This window comes from Nicotiana tabacum, chromosome 17 (assembly GCF_000715075.1).
Source record: "Nicotiana tabacum cultivar K326 chromosome 17, ASM71507v2, whole genome shotgun sequence".
In the NCBI taxonomy this organism is placed as follows: Eukaryota; Viridiplantae; Streptophyta; class Magnoliopsida; order Solanales; family Solanaceae; genus Nicotiana; species Nicotiana tabacum.
Window position 1 is genome coordinate 28195272 of NC_134096.1, and position 24190 is coordinate 28219461.

At 39.1% G+C, this 24190-nt stretch overlaps 2 protein-coding genes across 2 annotated transcripts in view; both read left to right on the forward strand.

The window, feature by feature from the left end:
- LOC142171754 (large ribosomal subunit protein eL14y-like) overlaps positions 1-9752 on the forward strand; it is a 30348-nt gene extending 20596 nt beyond the window's left edge. The window contains exon 2 of the mRNA XM_075235453.1: positions 9407-9752. Within this exon, the coding sequence (XP_075091554.1) occupies positions 9407-9752 (346 nt within the window). The remainder of the gene's footprint in view (positions 1-9406) is intronic.
- A 10677-nt stretch (positions 9753-20429) lies between these two features.
- On the forward strand, positions 20430-23990 carry LOC107821320 (F-box protein At4g18380-like). Its single transcript, XM_075234152.1, has 2 exons — positions 20430-22014; positions 23580-23990. Exon 1 carries the CDS (start codon positions 20794-20796, stop codon positions 21970-21972), a length of 1179 nt encoding a protein of 392 aa, XP_075090253.1. The 5' UTR covers positions 20430-20793; the 3' UTR covers positions 21973-22014; positions 23580-23990.
- The last annotated feature ends 200 nt before the right edge of the window (positions 23991-24190 follow it).

Below are 24190 nucleotides of genomic sequence, written 5' to 3' on the forward strand. Positions count from 1 at the left end.
ATTCGACGGTACTAACGTTCCTTTTGCCGGGGGCGCTGCATCTTTAAATGGATGCAAGTGGTAACATAGCAGGCAGTGTTGATCAGCGTTAGTGGCACATCCTCTTCCCAGCAGACTTGGTGAGCCCCACTTCATCCCGGGGTCACGTATTGTATATTTTGATCATATTATTATCATGTCTCAAGGTATAGCCGGGGCCTTGTCGCCTGCACTATCATAGACTCTTTTGTATCTTTTAGAGACTCCGTAGACACTATGTGGGTTGTATATGGGTGTTGGGAATGTTAAACAACTTATGTTGTGTTTGATCATTTGTTCCACTCAAACTATAAGAATATGTGTATTTTGAGACTTAAAGGCGAAATAGCTAATGAAATGGTTTAATATTGTATGTATGTACTTCCTAATGTCTAATTAATGAAATCATGTCTTTTGTTTTCTTGATCATAGGTGAGTTGGGTAGAAAGTATTTAACAGGCTTGCTCGACCGGGTTAACTCGGTTGAGCGCCGGTCACGCTTCCTGAGGTTGGGGCGTGACATAGAAAATAGGTTTTGAAATATTAGAGTTACAATGCGTATATGATGACGACGAAGTCAGTTTACTCATTTTATACATAAGAAGATCATATTGAGCTTGGTTGACGATTGGGGAGAAGATTACAAAGCTATGTTAAGACTATCCCTTCTTTCCTTATGGCATGATCCATATGATGCAAACGAAAAGAGCAAACGCGAAACTTTCACAATGACTCTATTCTTAGAAGTACTAGGGGTGCCTATGTTCTTGATTCCCTATGTGTCCTATTATTATATCGTCTGTTCATGAGTCTTCGAAAATACGTAAGTTGATAAAGTTTATTTCATGTTATTAACCGAAGGCATATTGATCTTATGACATCCGGAGATATCTTATTGACTTACTTCTTATGCATTGCATTCATTTATACATGTACATTGAACCATGACCAGATGGTGTTATATACGCGTATATTATATGTATATGGGGTATGGGAAAAGGTTATGGCGTTATATAAGGACCACCACCTAATCAGCTGGTATACGTTGATGATTTCGCCCACAGAGGCCGAGATGATACGATGGGATGCCCTTAGAGGCTTGATGATGTTATGTACGCATATACCTATGCATGATATAATATTTATACTCATATGCATGGCATTATAAATTTTTCATGATTCACAGATCTATTCAGACTTACAGGTTGAGTTCTTTACTCCATGTTTCTTTCATGTCTTTTATATACTAGTTTTTATACCTTACATACTCGGTACATTTATTTGTATTGATATCCCTTTTGCCTGGAGACGCTGTGTTTCATGCCCGCAGGTCCCGATAGACAGGTTGACAGTCCTCCTAGTAGGCTATCCGCTTAGCGGAAGGTGTTGGTGCACTCCACTTGCTCCGGAGTTGCCTATTTGGTCAGTATGCTTTAGACATGTATTGATTGGTATGGCGGGGCCCTATCCTGGCCCTTATGATGTTTATGTACTATTAGAGGCTTGTAGATATATGTCACGTATATGGATGATTGTATGGCCTTGTCGTCCTATGTTTTGAGTGTACAAATGAATATTTCGATCCTATAGGCCCGTATGTCACATGTATAAATTTTTATATCATGTTGGGTCATCCTATGTCAAGTATTCCCTTATGTTTTATTTTGGTTATCTTATAACGACCTTTTTGGCCCATTTACCCATAATGGTATGATAAGAAAGATATGTTACATTGGTACTCGGTTGAGTAATGCATCGGATGGTCGTCGCGACACTGCGGTTTGGGTCGTGACAAACTTGGTATCAGAGCAGTTCTGTCATAGGGAGTCTTTAAGCCATGTCTAGTAGAGTCTTGTCTATGGGTGTGTTATGCACCACACTTATAATCAGGAGGCTACTGCTTATTTAGGATTGTCACTCTTTCTTCTTACTCTAGATCGTGTGGTAGAGCTCAGTTGTAAGAATTCAAACTATTAAATTCTATTTTATTCGTAATACAATGATACATATATCCAGAAAGACAGCTGGTAAGAGATTGAATATGGATGTGGAAGAGTTGAGTCGGAGGAACTCGATTTTGCATCATGCTTATGATGAGTAAATGTGAGGTCTTCAGCAGATCATGTGTGTACTAAGACATGTAAGATTCTTGATAAGGAGCCCTAAGGCATGAATATCTATCCACCCATATGGTTTAAAAAGCAACAAGAGAATCAGAAGATAGATACAAGTTTCAACAAGTAACAAAAGCAAGGTGAAGAAAGGTACGAGGTACCCAGTTAGTGAAGATTGTCAGTTTTTACAATTCAAACAGAGAAATATAAGTATTGTGAGTTACCTTTAATAGTAATAGAGGTATGTACAATTGGCCACACCCATCTTAGTTATGCCCTATGGGAGCTAACAGATATTGTGTAAGAGAAGGATGAGATATTAGTAACCCAAAATGGTAGATGGATTGTTACCATTAGCTGGCATTTCTGAAGGATATTGCAAACGTGGTAATAGTTCTACTTGTGAGACACCTCGATGGTGCACTCTAGAATAGTACATTTAGATATGAAATACTAGAATGTCCAGGAAAAATTTAGAAGATTGGCACTGGAATCCTTGAAGGGATAAGTATTTACCTTTGTATGGCTCCCGCCCCTAGTAAAGAGAGAATTCTACATGACCCAAAGAGCCAGTGGATAGATCAAGGGGATCTAAAAGTGAAAGAATATTTGTTGAAGCTTTCAGAATAAGGTGATAGACAGAAATATTAGCAGGAGAATAAGAAGAGAGTAAATGAAGCATTATGAGTAAGATGTGATAAATGGGTGATAATGGTAAATCAAAATATGACACAGACAGAGTCTATAGTCAAGTGAAGGAAAAGATAAGAGGTGGCCTGCCTTGAGACAATAAAAGAGTATCGGCCAAAGGTCATATCCTCATTTCGAGAAATGAGTTGGTGACTCCAATGTGATTACCATAAGGCTAAGTTAGACCCCATGTAGTAACAAATATTAGTATGGTCTAGTAAACAAGATAAAACCGAACATGAATTAGGGATCAAAGGATTTGATAATAGTCGGAATTGTGAGAATTTTAGAGATCGTGTTCCGACAATAATAGAATGGACAACAGAAGAATAACCTTTAAAGGTCATTCAGGAAGGCGCTTCCCTAAAACAAACACTGTGAGCAGAGTTAAGCTTAAGGGACTAAGTGTGCCAGTTACACTAGGTGTCACCCTCGTGCGTATGAAATTCAGTTATCCTTGGTACATAAGGGTTACCGCTAGGCAAGTAAGAGTTTGTGAAGATTTGAAAAGACGCCAAAGTGTAAGAGGTAAAATATTTATAGGTAAATCTTCATAGCATTAAATGTTAGTACTCCCCTAAAGGAAGGAAGATGGTGTGATCTGGTATTAAGTCGAACTTAAGTGGTTCAGGTAAATATAGAATGGTAAAGGAAGAATGTGGTATAAAGTCAAAAGAAATGAGATTGCATTTAATTAGATCCTATAGATATGTCACGACTCCTGAACAATATGCAAGCATGATGCAGTAAGACGCATAAGGGTTCCCGACAAGGATGTTAATTGGTAAATAAGTGCGAATGTACTCTTGATACATAAGGAACCAGTGCGAGAGATAAGTTAAGAGAAAAAAAACATAACCCAAGAGGGGTTACGCAAAATATAGATATGAGAATGGACCAACGAGTAGTCTGTAGTTGATTCAGGAAGAGCCTAGTTATGGCTAGACAAGAGGTTACAGATAAATCAACAAATCATGCAAGATAAACGTAGTGAACCCCAGCATAGGGAATTCAGTCTCACAGATACGAGATCGCAATCCTTGAATTTTTTTTAGATAGGAATTGGGAAAGTTAAAGGTACCGTTTAAGTTTTACAAAAATATGAGAGTGCCACTAAAGAGACAATCAAAATTTGAGTTCAGAAGTAACCCTATGAGCACAAGGGCACGGAGGTATGTAACTAAGGATATTTATAGACAAGTAAGAACATCGAAAATTCCGTCGAGTATACGATATAATAAGCTCAATCCTTTACAAGAGTCAAAGGGTCTCCCCTAAGTACTACAACGAAAGGCTAGTTGAGGAAATAAGGAAAAAGGCTTCAACCTAAGCATAGTAACCTAAAGAAATAATGGTTTTGTTATAACAGTCTCACTAGAACATCGTATGCACTCTATAAGAGAGTGGCACCTATTGTGACTATTGAACGGGAAGTAAAATCAAAAGTAATATTCGAGATCATATGAGTTTCATGGAATTCCAATATGTGTGGGCACTAAGATAAGCCAAGTATTCATGCAAAAAGTGGCAGAACGACCAGGAAAAGTAATTGTTTACATTTAAAGACAACTGAGAAGGCACGAAAGGAAATCTATGGTGCTAGCCATTAAAAGGAAGATTGCGAGTAGTATAAATAGATATGTGTAGGTTGCAATCTAAGGTATGATAGAGAGACAAGGTTTTAGGTAGATAGGAGTAAATATAAGAAAAGGCGAGTGAGAAGGTGACAAGAATATGTAAGGCCTCGAAATTAAGCCCATCAAAACAAGAGAGTTGATGGTTTTCGTAAGTTATAGAAAGCTCAGTATAGCTTGAATGAGCTCAATGGAGTTTGAAACTAGGAGCATTTAGAAGAGATGGAATGCTTCCCTGGTCATAATGTAAGGGTGTAATTGTGATAAATGATAAGAGGATGACGTTTAGGCCTTTGATTGAATAATGATTTAAAGAAAAGGTATTTCATGAATTGCACGGGATTAGAATACCCCCATAAGATGAATCACATTGGGATGTTATGAAATACAGTTATTGAAGTATAGCATTGTCCCTAGGTGGATCAGGCAAATAACTTCAGATGTTCCCAAATGAGACGTGAGCTCTGGTGACAATGTATTACATAAGAGGTTTCAAGTTATCAGTGGTAGATTATGGATCAACATTAAGAGGAATCAACAATGGATGGATAAAAGTTACAAAGTATGAGATGAGATTAGGCCATAATTCTTAAGATGAACAGTAATGAAGAAGAACTAAAGGACTTAGATTTATACATATAGGATAAGCAGCGAGAGAGTAACCTAGAGTTGGGTAGCAGACCTCGGTAATAATTAACCGAAGTAAGTGTTATAGTATAATATAACCTACCTAGAAGTAGTAAAGCCATAAGCATATATAATCGAGGCTATGAAACAAGCTATAGCAATGGTCGTAAGTTCGACAAATTACCGAGAGAAGAACTTCAGCACACCTCTAGATGCCCTAAGGGATAGCTTGTCATAGTTCTATATATGTTCAAAAAGTGAGGCCTAGATATTGGCTAACAGCTGGAGGAAAAAGAAGAGAAGAGTCGCATAGGTGCACTTACAAGGTCAGATTCGTACAGGCTGAATGATAGAAGGTAGCAACAGTTACGGGATTTTAAGGATTCCGACCACAAGTCATGGTGTAAGAAAGAGGCCTAAAGGGCGGAATGCCCTTGATTGTGAATTTATTCATAGAACAATTACCTAGATTGCAAGGAAAATATTAAAGTATTCGCAAGAGCTATTGGTTATGAGACTGATAAGTGCATCAGTCAACATTCGTGGACGAATGTTCTAAAGGGGGAAATGATGTTACACCCCATGTTTTCGTACGTAAGAGTACGTCGTAAGACAATTGATGTAAGATCAGAAATGAGATCATTTTTGAAAGTACATAAAGTAAGTTAATCATGTTACCTTGGAGGTTACAAATATTTAACATCATGAATGACAAGTACCAAGAGTGTTGGAAGGCTTAGAGGCTAAACGAATTGAAGAAAATAAGTTTTGTTGAAAGTGGACAAGCGGGGAAAGTTATAACATATACTTTTGGAGTAGACTAGGGTGCTTAACATGATAATGAAGTTATTTTATGAGTTATTTTAGTCACATGATAGTCGTGTGTTACGTTTTGAAGTCAAGCAAGTCGTGGAAGAAAAGTTGGCAAAGGTCATCACAAGTTACATTCATAATGTGCTGAATATTTGATCAAATGTAGCTGATATTTTCTTCCAATATACTTGGAATTAAGGTATGATACACATACCAAACTGAAAGTTCACAAGTCTAGGTTGCAACGCATTAAACTATTTGTCGATAAGGTATCGGAGTAGAGATATATTCGCATTTCTGCGAGACTACGCAAGCAGCTCCAATGGGACCCACTTAGGCGGTGGGTGATTCTCCAACCTTTAAAGATCTGGTCAGTGCTAATTTGGGGTAATTGTTTCGACCCAACCAAACCCTATGCTCTCCCAAAACACTCTAAAAGCAGTCTCCATTATTCTAGAGTGAAAACCAAAGAGAAAAACATAACTCCAATACTAGAGATCCCGTGGTGCTTGCTAGATCGTAGTCCTTCATCTTGCGGCTGTTTTGGAGGATTCTTCAAGTGAAGTAACCTCAGATTTTATGTTGTTCCTGTTGATTAAGGTACTAATAAGTCCCTCCCTTGTATATATTAGAGTTTCAAGGAGAAATACAAGTGTTTATACACCAACTTGAACACAAAAGTTTATTCAAGAAGAGAATACAACTCCTACAGTGTTGTGGTGTGATTGAGGGTTGTTGTGAGCTAAACCAGTTGGGTATTTCAAGTTATATCTGTTTCCTAAGATAAGTAAATTATGTCCTTGGTTGTTTTAAGGTTAATCATGTGTTGGTTGAGTTGTTTGAGAGGAAATCTACAAGATAGTAATTGACATGGCATAAGGAATCATTCTCCCTTTTTATGGGCTGCGTTGAGGCTATATATATAGTTTGTTGTGGCTGGAAATTGTTATAAATAATTCAATTATATTATGGCTTCTGTTGTTAAGATTATCTATGTGCTAGTTAAGATGATTGAAGAAGATAACATGAAGAATAAGAGGTTGACGATAAAGGTTAAGGTGCTAGGCGTGTAGACTATTTTTTAAGATTATTCTTATGATGTTTTGGGCTGTAAATAATATGGTAAGAATAATTATGATGTTATAGATGTTGTAGATAGATTCATGAAAATGTAACTAGATTCAAACTATATTTTGTTAATCATAAATCGAGCTTGCCGCTCAAAATGGTTGTTGAAGTAATCGAAGAGCTTATTGTGAATTATATTATTGTTGCTTGGGCTATTTAGTGACTTTTAGTAACTTATGGGATGTAGTAAAAATATGGGAGGTGTTGTCCATTTTCTTGTAGAATATTGGTTTTGAAATATGAGAGTTACAACGTTTATATGATGATGATGAAGTCGGTTTACTCTTTGTAGACGTAAGAAGATCATATTGAGCTTGGTTGACGATTGGGGAGAAGATTACAAAGCTATGTTAAGGCTATACCTTCTTTCCTTTTGACATGATTCATATGATGCAAACGAAACGAGCAAACGCGAAACTTTCACAAATGACTCTATTCTTAGAAGTACTAAGGGTGCCTATGTTCTTGATTCCCCATGTGTCCTATTATTATATCGTTTGTTCATGAGTCTCAGAAAATACGTAAGTTGATAAAGTTTATTTCACGTTATTAACCGAAGGCATATTGATCTTATGATATCCCGAGATATCTTATTGACTTACTTATTATGCATTGCATTCATTTATACATGTACATTGACTCATGACAAGATGGCGTTATATACATGTGTATTATATGTATATGGTGTATGGGGAAAGGTTATAGCGGTATATACGCACCACCACCTTATCAGCTGGTATACATTGATGATTTCATCCACAGAGGCCGAGATGATATGATGGGATGCCCTCAGAGGCTTGATGATGTTATGTACGTATATACTTATGCATGATATAATATTTCTACGCATATGCATGGTATTATAAATGTTTCATGATTCACAGAGCTATTCAGACTTACAGGTTGAGTTCTTTACTCCATGTTTCTTTCATGTCTTTTATATATTGCTTTCATGCCTTACATACTCGGTACTTTATTGTACTGATGTCTATTTTGCCTGGGGATGATGCGTTTCATGCCTGCAGGTCCCGATAGACAAGTTGACAGTCCTCCTAGTAGGCTATCAACTTAGCGGAAGGTGTTGGGGGAACCCCACTTGCTCCAGAGTTGCATCTTTGGTCAGTATGCTTTGGACATGTATTGATTGGTATGGCGGGGCCCTGTCCCGACCTTTATGATTTTTATGTACTCTTAGAGGCTTGTAGACATATGTCATGTATATGGATGATTATATGGTTTTGTCGGCCTATGTTTTGAGTGTACAAATGATCATTTCGATCCTATAGGCACGTATATCACATGTATAAGTTTGTATATCATGTTGGGTCGTCCTATATCGAGTATTCCCTTGTGTTTTATTCTAGTTATCTCATGACGGCCCTTCTGGCCCACTTACCCATGATGGTATGATAAGAAAGATACGTTATATTGGTACTCGGTTGATTAAGGCATCCGGTGCTCGTCACAACCCTGTGATATGGGTCGTGACATCCGATCCATCAATGGTGGTGGTTACTGAATCAGACCCCGAGAACCAGAATAACTGCTAGAAGAACCCGACATAGATGAACCTTAAACTAATGGAGCACGAGAGAAGCTCGGAGTTGGGAGGGCACTGAGAGATGACTAACCTATGGGAGCACTGTATGAACCATGGCTAGTTGATGCACCACGATGAACCAGACGAGCCATCTGAGCGGGCATGTAAGGACGACCCTTGCTTAGGTGGGACAGACCCCTAGAAGAAACACTACTGAAACCACCCAAACCATGAGGCCTTTTGGCCTCCCTCTCCTCACGCTCCTGACTACGGACCAGCTCTAGCCGCTGAGCAATATCAACCGCCTAGTCGAACCTAGTACCTGTTACATTCTCTCGAGTCATAACAAAGCACAATCCATAGTTGATACCATCGATGAACCTCCTAATCCTCTCTCTCTCTATGTGGGAAATAACCAGACCCCATGACGATCCAACTTTGAAAATCTCATCTCGTACTAGGTCACGGACATGCCCTCATGGCATAGCATTTCAAATTGCCTATGCAACTCCTCCCTGCGGGTTGGTGGCACAAGCTTATGCAAGAAGAGAACGGAGAACTCGTGCCATGAAAGTAGTGCAACAACGGTTGGCCTACTCCGCTCATAGGCCTCTCACCATCTAAAGGCTTCCCCCGACAGCTGAAAGGTAGTAAATGAGAGCCCACTAGTCTCCAGTATCACCAGCTAGGTAGTTAAAGTCAGACTCAATTGTTTTATCGCATTTGGTTTGATTGTTTTATCTCTCTTTAATTTAATTATTTGTTGTTCTTAGATCATTCGTGTTAAATTAAATCACTTGTCATTTAAACCGCATATAAATTTAATTATTACTTATTTTTAGGCTAAACAATGGAGATTGGAAGGGTAGCCTTAATCAACTACGGAAAGGACTCCGGAATGCTCGTTGTTATGTCGACGTCATCGACCAAAATAGGGCTCTTGCGGATGCTCCAGACATGCTGAGGAGCCATATTAACTTCAAGAGGCTTTCACTCACAGATATCAAAATTGACATCAAAAGAATCTCAAAGAAGAAGACCTTGGTAGAGGCTACGGAAGCTGCTGATGTGAAGACCAAGTGGGAGAACAGTTCATGGGGAAGGAAGTTGAAGAGAGGGCTTGACAGGTTTAAGCTTATGTTGGCAAAGATTAAGAGGGCCGGAGTTGTGAGACAGGAACTTGCATAGCTTAAGCTTAAGAACTCTCTGATTAGTGCAATCGATATATAGGATTTTTGGATCTTGTATTTTCTTTAGCTTTGAGAGATGTTATAAAAAAAGTATGTTCCGTTTAAAGGACTTTTATCTCTTTTATTACCCTTCCTATTGATTATGTTTGGTGGAATCCAATCAATAATTTATTCTTTCCTTTTTCCCCATCATAATCAATAACTTTGTTCCTATTTTAGACTCGATTTTCACCTGAAAATCACTGGATAAATATCTAAATTGCAGAATCCCAAGGAAAAAAGAAAAAGAGAAGACCTAGGGCAAGCTTCAATGAAGAATGACGCAGATGAAGAAAATGATTAGCAAATGAGAGCCCACTAGTAAATGAGAGCCCTCTACCATGGCCCAAGCCTCTCATGGCCCTAGCTGGTGGTACTGGTGGCTGTCCGCCCGATCCAATAGCACGTGTCCTCACCATCTGTGAGAAAATAGAATAACAAAAGTTTAGTTTCCGGAATCAACAAATTCGCACGACAAGAATACAAGAAAGTGAAGTTTTTCCTAATGGTTCGGCAGCCTCTCAGAGATAAGTACAGACGTCTTCGTACCGATCCGCAAGACTCTACTAAACCTGCTCATGACTCGTGAGACCTATGTAACCTAGGTCTGATGCCAACTTGTCACGATCCAAAATCTCATATGTCGTGATAACGCTTATCGCAATACTAGACAAGCCGACAACTCACAATAATCACACCTCTTTAATTTAAAATATATCGAATTTAAGCTTAAATAATAAAAATCTCATAATAACTCGAAGAAAACACCGCATCTCAATACAAAATTCCTCGAATCTGGGTGTCACTAAGTACATGAGCATCTATACAATGACATGGTATGACTGCTGAAACACTGTCTAGGAATGTAGAACAGTATAAATAAAACTAAAAGAAAAAGGAGGAGAGTGAAGGTTTGCGGACGCCAAGCCAGCTACCTCGATAGTATCCAAACTAATAAAGCTCCCAAGCTAGCAACCTCCATGCCTGAAGCACCTAGATCTGCACACGAAGTGCAGAGTGTAGTATGAGTACAACCGACCAAATGTACTTAATAAGTAGGAAGACTAACTTTGGGCTGAAAGCAGTGACGAACTCAACCAATACAGTCCAAATACAAAATTTAAACAATACATATACGACATGAAACATGACAATAATATCCCAGAGAAACTCATAATCTATTGGTACACTGTACAAGAATGTAGACATGCTTTTAGGTTTAACAGTTAAGCTCAATACGGATAAAATATGCCAAGTATGACTGATATGAGAAACGTTACATCTCTATATCTACATGTCAATATGCATGTCGCATGTGATGCATCACAATGAAAACCTCATGTACTCACACTCTCAGAGTACCCAATCTGGTTGTCTCAATTCTCGCTCATCACACCCAGTCACTCAGCAATGTACAGTACATGCGCTCACTACTGGTATGTCAAACTTCGGAGGGGCGGATCCTGCTCAAGCAATAATATAAAGTCAATCTGGCCTGCTGCGGCGTGCAATCCGATCCATATAATAATAATAATATATATAAAGCCACAAGGCCTTCTGCGGCATGCAGCCCGATCCATAAATCTCACTCACAGCATGGCTTTCAGGCCCCAACTCAGTCATCAATCTCTCCAGTCACCCAGGCTCACAAATCTCATGCCAATTTGCCCAAACAATGATATATGATGCAACAATAATCAGTAATAGAGACTGAGATATGATATGCAAATGATGGATGTGACTGAGTACAAAATTGCCATCTAAGCAAATAATTCAACAACAGTAATGACCCCAGTGGGTCTCAACTAGATAAGCATAAAGCCTAACATGATTTCTAACAGGGATTGCAGTTCAATGACTCATATACATAGGGATCACATGAATAACAACAAGGTTTGATGACTACACAGTACCACATAATCGACCGGGTCACATTTACCATGGTGCACGCCCATACGACTGTCACCTAGCATGTGCGTCACCTCAACACCAACCAAATAAACGTAATTTAGGGGTTCATACCCTCAGAACCAAGTTTAGAAGTGTTACTTACCTCAAAATCGTGCAAATCTCTACTCCAGTAAGCCCTTGCCTTGTGAATCAGCCTCCTAATGCCTTGAATCTAGCCACAAACAACTCGATACAATCAACACAAACTATAGGAATCAATTCCATACGATCAAGCTAAATTCTTAAACAAAAAGTCAAAAAGTCAACCCCGGAGCCACGCCTCGGAATCCAACAAAAGTTACAAAATCCGAACACCCATTCAACCATTAGTCCAACCATACCAAAATTACTCAAATCCGACAACAAATCGCCACTCAAATCCCCAAATCTTACTCTCCAATCCCTAGTCCAAAATTCCCAAGATTCCACCTCAAAAACATATAAACTAGGTGGTAAATTCAATGGGTATTCAATATTAATGAATAAAAATGATCAAAAGTGACTTACCTATTGAAATCTAGTGAAACCCCCTTCAAAAATTACCTTAATCCGAGCTGCCAAAGTCCAAAAATGAATAAAATCTCGGAACCCTTCGAATATATACACTGCCCAGGAAATTCACACCTGCGAAGCCACTTAACCGCTTCTGCGGTTCCGTTTTTGCGGAGTCCTCATCGCTTCTGCGGCTCCACAGCCTCCTGCCCACTTCCGCATTTGCGGGCACTCATGCGCAAATGCGCATCCGCATCTGCGGGCAATATTCCTCACCTACGCCCCCTGGTCCCATCTCCAGACCTTGCACCTGCGCCTCCACTCTCCGTATTTGCGATCTCGCAGGTGCGGCCAACACCTCACACATGCGCTGCCTCACAGCCATAATTGAAACCGCTCCTGCGACGCCTCCTTCACTTTTGTGGTCGCACATCTGCGACCAAATCCTTCGCAGGTGCGATTGCACCGGTCCAGAACACCTCAACCATTTCTTAAGTTCAAATTCGATTTGTTAACCCTCCGAAATCCACCAGAGGCCCCCGGGACCTCAACCAAATATACCAGTAAGTCCTAAAACATCATACAAACTTAGCCGAGGCCTCAAATCACATCATACAACGTCAAAAACACGAATCGCACCCCAATTCAAGCCTAATGAAACTAATGAATTTCCAACTTCTACAATCGATGCCGAAACTTCGATTAACCTCAAATTTTGCACACAATTCATAAACGACACAAAGGACCTATTCCAACTTCCGAAACCAAAATCCGAGCTCGGTAACCACAAAGTCAACTCTCAGTCAAACTTCTCAACTCATCAAACTTCTATTTTTCCAACTTTCGTCGATTCAAGCCAAAATCATCTACGGACCATCAAATCGATATCCGGACACACTCCTAAATCCAAAATCACCATACGGAGCTATAAGAACCATCAAAACTCCATTTCGGGGCTATTTACACATAAGTCAACATCCGGTCAACTCTTTCAATTTAGGCTTCCAACCTTGGGATTAAGTGTCCCAATTCATTCCAGAATATCTCTGGAACTAAACCAATACCCCTACAAGTCACATAATAACCAATGAGCATGGAATAAGCAATAAATAGGGGAACATGGCTATAATACTCAAAACGACAAATCGAGTCGTTACAAAGTCCTAGCAGACTTCGTGGCTGACTTTAGTGCGAACATACTTTTGGAGGCTGAGAAATAAGTGATTGTTGCCTCCGGATCTTTACTGATGGATCATCCAATGTTAAAGGTCCGACCTAGGAATAGCTCTCATTGCATCCCTCCAGAGAGAAAGTTAGGCAGTTTAGAAAACGTCACCCTATAACTAACAATAAAGTCAAATATGAGGCTGTGGTTGTGGAACTTGAATTAGATAGGGGACTCGGTGCAGAACACCTTGAGTTTGAAAAGAGATTTCCAACTCATAATCAATCAAATAAAGGGATGGACACGACACGAGAAACTCGCATGCAACAATATCTGACAAAGTTACAATACGCTTGGCCCAGTTTTAGGAATGGAGATCCACTCAGATACCTCAGGATGAGAATGCTAAAGTTGATGCGCTAGCCAACCTCAAATCAGCGGAGAAATCATCGAGTCAGGAAACAACTCAGTGGTCGACTTATTCCAATCTGCCACTAATCGAAGCAAAAATTAGGTAAATACGGCCAACTTAACTTGGAATTTGCCTAACAAGTTTTAAATTACTAGCAAGATAGAGATATTGTCCGATGGCAATAAAGCAGTCCATCAACTCAAAGTGCATGCAACCCAATATTGCCTAGTCAAAGAGGAGCTTTATCAAAGAATGTACAATGGTCCTTAAGCAAAGTGCCTCGGGCTCAAACAGACAGAATATATAATGAGAGAAGTCCACGAAGGAAATTGTTGTAATTATTTCGAAGACAGATATTTGACCAAGCTACTACTGACCCAAATGGAATAAGACAAAAAAGGCCTCTGTTAAAAAAATGTGATAAATGTCATTGTTTCACACACCAACTATACCAACCAACATAGTTGCTGCATTCCATCCTTTTCTCTTGGTCATTCATGAAGCGAGGGATGGACATAGTCGGGCCACTCCCTCAAGCTTCGAGTCAGGTAAATATTTTTTACTGTTCTTGACTGATTACTTCTATAAGTGAGTTAAGCAGGAGCAGTCGTGCATGTCCGAGAGAAACCAGTAATAGACTTCATATGGAGGAACATAATATGTTGGTTGGAGTGCCTAATGAAATAGTTTGCGACAACGACCTACAACTCATCGAAGAAAAATTTACTGAGTTCTTCGAGGCATGGAAAATCAAGAGGATAACTTTATCCCCATATTATCCTGGAGTTAATGGCCAATAAGAATCATCAAACCAAGTTCTACTGAGTAATTTGAGGATATGATCGAAAAAAGCTATGGGGAGATGGCCAGAAGAGCTGCTTGGAGTTTTGTGGGCATACCAGACGACTCAAAAATGAGTATGGAAAAAATCTCCTTTTCACTCGTGTATGGTGCAGAAGCCTTAATACCAGTCGAGATAGGGAAACGAAGTTTAATATTTTCTTACACAACCAAGGAATCTAACGAGAAAGCCTTAACATTAAACATAGACTCGGTGGAAGGAAACTGGGAGTGGCTCTAATCCGGATAGCTGTAAAAAATAAAGAACTCAGAAAAACTACAAATAGAGAGCCAATTTTTGACACTTCAAGTTAGGGAATTACGTCCTTCGAAAGGTAGTCCCCACAACACAAGAACTCAAGGACAGGAAGCTCGGCCCCAATTAGGAAAGCTCGTATCTAGTTTGCGAGATTGCTGGCAAAGGAGCTTATGATCTCGAGTACATGGATGGGAAGTAGCTTCATGCTAATTGGAATGTCACACACTTGAAGTTCTACTACTAATAGAGGATACACCATAGTTTGGTATCCCTCTTGTTTATCTTTTGGACTGTTCATATATTTGTACTAAAATATTTAGATGATAGCATAGCTAACTCGGCCAAAATAATGGCTACACTGACCTTCGATGATTATGTTGCCTGCTAGGTTAACAAAATATCTGACCAAAATCGGAGCTAAAGCGCCATCTTCGTCTAAAAAATATTTTGTACCCCTTTCTTCCTATTCAGGAAAAGGATCAATGGAAGATCAGCCCTCAGGATGTGGAGTTCAATATCCAAACCGAGACAATTCCATGGCAAGACATCTCAAACTTAAAAATTGAATACTAGGGGGATTATAGATGTATACTGGTGGAAGGAGTGGCCACAAAGACCAAGGATCAGTCAAAAAATTACTCCAAGAAGTAATCTTTCACGAATAAGTGCAATCGAAATAAGTTCATTCCAACCAATCATTTATGTATTGTATCTAGTTCAGTGGTGACTATCATAGTTGAATACGAAGCCTTTCTTAACGCTCATTTTATTTTATTTTGAATCTGACATCCTTTATTAATTTAAGTCTACTAGAATGATCTACTACTTGACATTGCACCCGAATTGATTATCCCACTCAAATTAGTGAAAATATCAAAGTATTATTTTTATCAATTGGATTTCTCATTTTACTTAGCATATTATCGTATACTCATCAGATTCAACATCCATTCAAACTATATATCATTTAGAACAAATTATCCCGTCTTACGCCTAAATGAAAAGGAGACGACCTCTTCATAGCGTCAAATAAAAAATGACCATCTTTTATATCTAAGCCAAATACTTACTCTAATAATTGTTTTGAATACAATGAACCACGGAAAAAATATAAGTCTGTACGACTAGACATAAGCATTTGGCTATTATCATGACACTGAGAATATCGAGAAAAGCTACAAAAATATTTCTAAGTATAAAATATTCAAAATTGAAACAGAAATACTTAAATTCCCGAATAAAAACTTAAAGAGACTCTATTTAGAAAGATAAAAGATTACTTGTTTAAATTAAGGTTCAGCCCTACTATCAACAAGGCCTAGATCAGGAACAAAATCTGGGGGTCCGGAGGATGAAGGGACATCCATAAGATGAGTGGCCAAAGGAGGCGAGTGAACCGGAGGAGAAGATATTTCTTCTTCTTTAGGATTCTCGCCTAGGTCCCCTGTGGATTCTTCACCCACATTGAGTATGTACTCTTGGGCATCGAGATAAGGTTTACCAAGGAGTGCTCATATGTCTTTTGTCTTAAATTCGAGGGCCACAATCCCCTTCGCTATGTCAGGCATCCCGACATGAAACTCGTGGAGAATTTTAAATTGGTCTCCAGAGCAACCCAATTCCTGTCAAGTTTATGCTTCGACCTCATCTCCCCGAGTTGGCAAGTCAAGTTATCATATGCCTCTTGCAAGGCAGTTCTATCATCACTTATAGCCCAGGCAAGTTCATCCAAAATATCTTGGAAAGTTTCCAGTTCCTTCTCCCTAGCCTCCAACCAAGAACGCTTCGTTACCAGCTGAAGCTCAACTTCTTCCTTCTTGGATAGTTCTTCTTGGAGAGTTCGGATCTTCTTGTTAGCCTTGTTAAGATCCCGAGAGTATATCAGCTCCTGTTCCAAAAGCTCCTTCTGCCTCCTCTCCGAGCTTCATTTGGCAGCTTCCTTTCTTATCACATGGCCTCTTTCTCAGCTCTAAGATCCCAACTTTGGATTTCAGCCTTCTAACTTAGGCTTTTAGCTGCCTGCTAACCTTGAGGACCCCGGATCCTCTTCAAAGCCTCGGAAGTAATCACGTTATGCTATAAGGTTCATCTATAAAAGTTATTAGACCAGGATAAAAATTTAGAATAAGGAGGAAAAGTAAACTCACCCTAATCGTTCCTTAAATTAGCTGAGCCATTAGCCTCTCTATGTCATATCACGCTATTTTTTCTTCCTTCTCGATGGGACCGGCTAACTCGTGAAAATATTCGGCAGTATGTCGGTGCTCCTCAATAAGATTAAATTTATTGGGATAGTGAATGAGATAGTATGTTCACCAACATCATTAGAAGGCACGAAAAAAGCATCTGATATCCTCGCAGTTTCGGTAATTATTGGATGTGCCTTATTTCTTTGAGGCGTAAGAGACCTTGGAAGTCGTGTTGCTTGACCTCGGGGATTCTTTCTCCTTGACTGCAAAACTCGGGTCATGAGCATCCCCTTATCAAGAGGACCATCTGGTATATTTGCCTCTTCGATGTGTGCATTAGTGTTGATTCTTGATGACGAGTTGAGCCTTTTCTTCCAAATTGACTACCACCATGGCCTCACCAGTTGGTGCTTCATCTCCAAGATAGTGCGAAGAAGCTGAAGGACTGGCTCAAGGACTCTTCATGTCGACCTTGGATCGACTATCCTTTTTCTGTGCATCCCTCTTTCTTTTGGAAGAGGGCTCGACAGGAGGGAACTTCATGGAGGTAGTACTAGAATCTCCTGATTTTACTGTTGAAGGGAAAACCCCCCACAAATATTTGAAAAGTATTACCGGCACCAGGTAAGCTGGCCCGAGGTAGAGGATGTCGTTTCTCCTTGGGAGGACCATGAGTGGGAACTCCGTAGGTTTTGGTTCTCAGGTTAAGACCGAAAGCAATATTCTTCCACGTCCATAATTCTGTGGAATAAACCCTTAGAATCTAGGACACCCATTCTTCAATATCATCAACCCTGCAAAAGATAAAAGTTAGAGAAATCCATTGACTAAAAGCTAAAAACCCTAAGAAAGGGTACTTAAAGTTGGGATTTTGCTTCTCTAGGAAAGACAATTTCTCTGAGTTAACGAGGTACCCGTTTGGCATCATGAACCTTTGAAACCATCTCTGATTGTGGTAGTCATTATAACCAGTAAGTAGGGACAACTTCCCCCGATGATTCATGGTGAACATGCCACTCCGGTAGATCTTTGGGGAGAGGGGAATATGGATGAGATACCAAAAGTGAAGGGCAAGTCGACCATAGAGGACATATGGCAAAGATAGAAAACCAACCTCCAAACTATCAGGACGATTTGAGCTAGGCAGATCTTTTATTACCAGCACATCTACTCAATAACCTTGTCTACTGGAAGCTTAAATCAGATTGTGAAGAAATAAGTATACACGAAGGAATGTCGGGGACGATAGCTGATCAATCGCTCATCTTCCCAAGTACAACGGAATTTGATGTTGTCATATGTCCACCCGCAATTATCCAATACAATAAAAAAGAGGTCTCGAGTGATTCGAGATGCAAATTCAATCACATGTGTGTTCTGGTCACCAGATTATTTATTAGTCTTATCCCAGACTTTATTATTTGACGATACATATAACTCTTTAGGAAATAGTCAGAAATAGTTCTCTCTACAAGAAGCTCAGATCCTCTGCTTTTAGAGGAAGATCCTCTAACGGCAACCATACTTGCTTTCCTTCTTAGACGGCGGTGGGTCATTTAGTGTCCTCTTAGTTTTGCCCCCGGTAACGTGCTGAAGGAATCTTCTCAGTCGTTTTGGGGCCAAAAGTAGATGGAGACTTAGTTTGAGTACTAGGATTTTGAGAAGCCATGGCTTATAATTTTATATTTGAAGGTTGGAAGAAATTTTCTGAGGATAAGAAAGAACGAGAAAGAATATGATGATAAAAGGCAATTGCAAAAGAGAATTTGATAAAAAGGATTTTGGAAGAGGGAAAAACCAATATGTATAGGCGTGAGAATATCATCATTGCTCTGCTATCATCATCACGAATCAGAGATAACCACGTGCATGGTGAATTAAATGATAAAGACTCGCGTGTCTTCAGATTCAAAAAGAATGATGGCAGTTTCCTAGGGTTTCCCGCTCGAATCTTTCCACTTCCCAGATATCTTTCTGAAGACTATCTGTATCGGTAAAAAATGACAATAACACGTGCCAAGCTAGATGAATGTCCCATGGCAAGTATTCCCCAATCGGGTCCATAGTTGTCTAGGACCAAAGACCTGAGTTGCAGACATCACCTCCATAATGACATTGATACGTTTTGATGAAAACCATGGGGATACGTACCGAGAAGCTGCAAGACTCCAGATAAGTATTCACCTAGCAATGTTATAGCCTATTTGGCCTAGTTTTTTTTTGGCCAAAAGTATTTTTTTTTTGTTTTGTTTTGCCAAAAGCACTTTTGGCCAAAAATTGAGGTGTTTGGCCAAGTTTTTGGAAGGAAAAAAAGTGCTTTTGAGGAGAAGCAAAAACAGTTTTTGAGAAGTAGAAAAAATAGCTCTCTTCAAAAGCACTTTTCTGAGAAATACTTTTGAGAAAAATACACAGTTTTCAAAAGCTTGGCAATACACTAATTACTGCACAAAAGTATTTTTCAAATTAATTAGTCAAACACAAACTGCTTCTCACAAAAAAAAAAAAAAATTTAAAAGTAATTTTGAGAAAAACACTTCTCAAAATCAGCTAATTTTAAAAACTTGGCCAAACAAGCTACCTTAGACTCTTATGATATGTGGGATCCGCCCATAATTGTGCCTGTCAGTTATGCCTTATACAAATGTAACCGACGAGATTCGCGTTAAATGCAAATATTGCAAGTAATGACTAGGCGAGAATTAGGGAAATTGTTATGTGAAGACTAGAGTATAAATTCCCTTTTCCCCATTTATATTGGGTCTGATTTGAACATTATATTACTGTTATTATACCAAAATTGCTACTTGCTTTCAGCTATGATAAGCTACTAGGTCTACTAAAAGATTTATCAATAGGAAGCTCTTTCCTTTTGCTTTATTATTTTCATATCGCTCTTATTCTCATTGTTCTTAATCTGCTACTATCAGCTTTGTTTGTTCATCTTCTATTTATAAAGATCAACTCAATTGGACTAAATCAATTGATTGAGGCTTAATTATACAAATTTAATTGATTTAATTTATTTGTCAAATTTTAGGTTATACATTGTTAATAAAGTTACTTATAATTGTATTAAAAAATAAAATTTATTCACTTTGAACTGAGAGTCCATCGAAAACAGACTATTTATCTCACACAAGACAGGGGTACGCATTCCGCCCTCCCCGAATTCTACTTGTTGGATCATAAGTATGTTGATATTGTTGTAGAGTGCTAAAATTCCTAATCGGAACTTTCCGTAGAGCGCATCTAAAATAGTCGAGACGGTAAATTCCAACTTCAAATGATTGAAAATAAATATAGCACAAAGTTGATCCAAACACTTTGGATGTCATAAAAAAGAAAGTAAAAAGAAATAGAAATTAGAAATTAAAGGGAAAAAAAGAAGAAGTCGAAACACACAACCACTCCAGCCTGCACACCCAACACCAGAGAACACACTTTATCCCCAAAACGTTAAACGCGCATAATATCCCCTCCTCCTCACCGTTCTCCCTCTCTATATCTCTCCTTCACCTCTGTTGCTCAGGAAAAAGAAAAAAGCTACATATTCCTCTTCCAGTATACCTTAAATTCCGTTCTTCTTCTTCTTCCCAAACCATGTCTGCTTTAATAGATCTATAAACCCTTTTCCGTTTTTTGTCAGAAAACCTCTTCCTCCTCCCCCCTTTCCCGGTTCAGAATTTGCAGAAAATGGAGTCGTTCAGGTCAGATCTACGGGGAAGGATATATCCTGAACCGGTTGATCACTTCGACCGGATACCTGACTCGGTTCTGCTCTTAGTCTTTAACAACATCGGTGATGTTAAAGCCTTAGGCAGATGCTGTTTGGTTTCGAAGCGCTTCAATTCCCTTGTCCCTCTTGTCGATAGCGTTATCGTTCGTGTCGATTGTGTTATCTCCGACGATGATTCTTCCTCTCCGTCGGCGTCTAACGCCGTTACTTCCGCCGTTACCTCCGATAAGTCACGCCATCCTATCTCCTCCCTTTTCCGCCTTGTTTTCTCTGGCCTTCTTAAACCCTTCCAATCCATTTCCCAATTCATCTCTGTTTCTTCTCGACATGCTGGAGCCTCTGCTTCCGCGGATGATGTTGATGGTGATTTTGATCATACATTTGTGACCCACCATTCCCCTACACAAGTTTTGAAGAATTTCAATGAGATCAAGTTTCTGAGAATTGAATTGCCTAGTGGTGAGCTGGGAATAGATGATGGTGTGTTATTGAAATGGAGAGCTGATTTTGGATCCACTCTTGATAATTGTGTTATCCTTGGAGCCTCCTCTGTGATCCACAGCAATAATAGTGTTAGAACCGAGGATGAACAGTGTAGAAATGGGTGGGAGAATGAGAATAACAATGACAACAATGTTGGTGAAGGCAATGTAGAGACGGATAACGGGAGCATACCGGAGTCGTTTTACACCAACGGGGGTTTGAAGTTGCGCGTAGTGTGGACGATTAGTTCGCTAATTGCAGCGTCTGCGAGACATTATCTGCTGCAGCCGATAATAGCAGAGCACAAAACACTGGACAGTTTGGTATTGACAGATGGGGATGGACAAGGAGTGTTGTGTATGAATAGGGAACAGCTGGAGGAATTGAGGGTGAAGCCTTTATCAGCTTCGTTGGCTTCGAAGAGGACTTTGGTGCCTGCGCTGAATATGCGCCTTTGGTATGCCCCGCATTTAGAGTTGCCTAATGGAGCAGTGCTCAAAGGGGCGACTTTGGTGGCGATTAGGCCCTGTGAGCAGCCGCCTAAGAAAGAGGATGGGAATTGGGTAGCTGCCGCATTTGAGGAGCCTTATGGGACGGCTGCGAGGATGTTGTTGAAGAGGAGGACTTATTGTCTTGAGATGAACTCTTTCTGAGCGTAGAGTTCAAGTGGTTGGATAGATTCAGGCATTTCTGAGGTAATTTCTTATACTGTGCTTGTTATGAATTTGACAGGAAAACAAAATCTTAGTTATGAAATGAGTCCACAATCAGCGAAATAGATGGTGAGGATTTTGTATAGCTGACCCAAACTAGCTTGTCATTGAGGTGTTGTTGTTGGGTATAGTAATTTGTAGATCTGTCTGTAATGTATGGATAAATTGACTCTGGATTTAGCTTAATAGGGTTAAAATCTTACTATTACAATTTATATTTACTTTGACCACTGGATCTGCCCGACTTTATCTATGTCATCCATTTATACAGGAGTTTTTAGTTGGTTTTTGTCCTTCATTTATTGTGATGAGGATTTCTTCATCTGTTTGATTATTAATGTTGTATCTAAGAAAATATTTGGGTCTTATTCGTGGGTCTGCACATGATCCCTCCTGATTCAGTCATAGCGCACTGTGTTGTTGAATTCTGTTACATACCCGTTTATGTGGATTCTCCTAAAAAGAGATTGCATTAACCGAATTATGCAATATCATATTCCTGATTGGGTCTGATATCTTTGTTTCTGTGCCAACATGTAAATGAGAGGACATATTTTCGGATCTTGGTTTCTGAATTCAATTGGTCTTTGTTTGACAAAGTTTTAACTGATGAATCCTGGTCAATCCCAATGTTTGTTTCGTTGAGTGGGGGCTAATTTTTAATACATGGCTTGGTTCAATTTAATTGGGCCTCTTGCCTTCACTTATTTTCTTTAATAGTTCCTTGGGCTGAATTCGTATTTGAGAAATTTTCATAAACCACTATAATTTAGAGCCTAGTAACTATAATTTGCCTAATTACCATTCGTAGCTACTATTCAATCGTTACTAACTTGTATCACTTGTTTTCAAACGTACAACGAATACAACTAGTGTCAACTGTATTCGTTCACGCAACGAATACAACGTGTATCCACTGTATTTCTTCGTGCAACGAATACAATATGTATCAACTGTAACCAATGCGAAATACTAAGGTGTATACAATGGATGCAACTTGTATAGACTGTATTTGTTCGCGCAACGAATACAACTAAGGCGAAATACAGAAATACAGAGAGAGTCGATCTCTAGACCTTCGCTTACTAAACAGGCGCTCTAACCAACTGAGCCAGGAGAGCTTGTTGTCTCTTGTTTCAATTCAAAACAATTAATCTCCTATTTCATAAATTTGTTATAAGATTCAAATATAGCTATGAATGGTAAATTTGCTGAAAGTATAGCTACGAATAGTAAATACAGTGTAAATGTTTGATGTGTCGCTTAATTTTCCCTTCGTTTTTTGTGAATCTAAATGACACACGGCAGGTTAAAGAGATTTTCTCTCTGCTTATGACAAGTCACTAATATCATGCATTTTTGTCCTATCATAGCCGACTTGCTAAAGCTGCTTTTGGAGTAGCTTTTCTTTTGCATATATAATGCAGTTGGTTCTTTTGGCTTTGCTCTGCTGTCTTTTGAGATTTGCATAATAATTAATATTGGTTTGTATGTCCACAATTGTCACTTTCTGTTCATATTGATTAAATTGTTTTCAACTCTTTCAGGGGAAACATATCTTCTAGGGAAGGTGGATCAGCTCGTCATGAAAAGCAGAGGAAGAGCACAATTTTGATTTGAGCTAGCTTGCCCCTGAGTTGTTTGATCAAGGCAGCCTTGCTTCTGAAGAAGAATTGCCTATTGTTAGCTGGCAATGAGCTTTAAATCGACCAAATTTATGTGCTCAAAAGAATAGATACAGGCATCTGCTTTTGTTTTAGTTTTGGGCATATGCTTCTAAGGGTGCACATAAAGCTTCCGGATTGATGTCATGAGAGCTTTGTGCCTTTGACTTTGTAGCCATACACATTTGATAGTTACATGTCTCTGTGAATATTGTAGGTATGCATGTCATATACTTTGTCATGTACCTTTAAGGATGATTGAACAATGAAATGTGCACTTTGCTGCATTTCTGCATTAGTTAATTTTCTTACTATAGCTAGTTTTATAGTTAAATGGTAAAGCAATCTTTTCATGGTTTTTTAATTTTTAGCCAGTGGAGCGCTATTAGTAGCATACATGAAGGTGATTAATTGCATTTGTGACTGAAGCAGGGTGAATTCTGCTGTGATCTTCACTGTGTCAATGGTGGAGATACCATAGTGTTCATATGAAT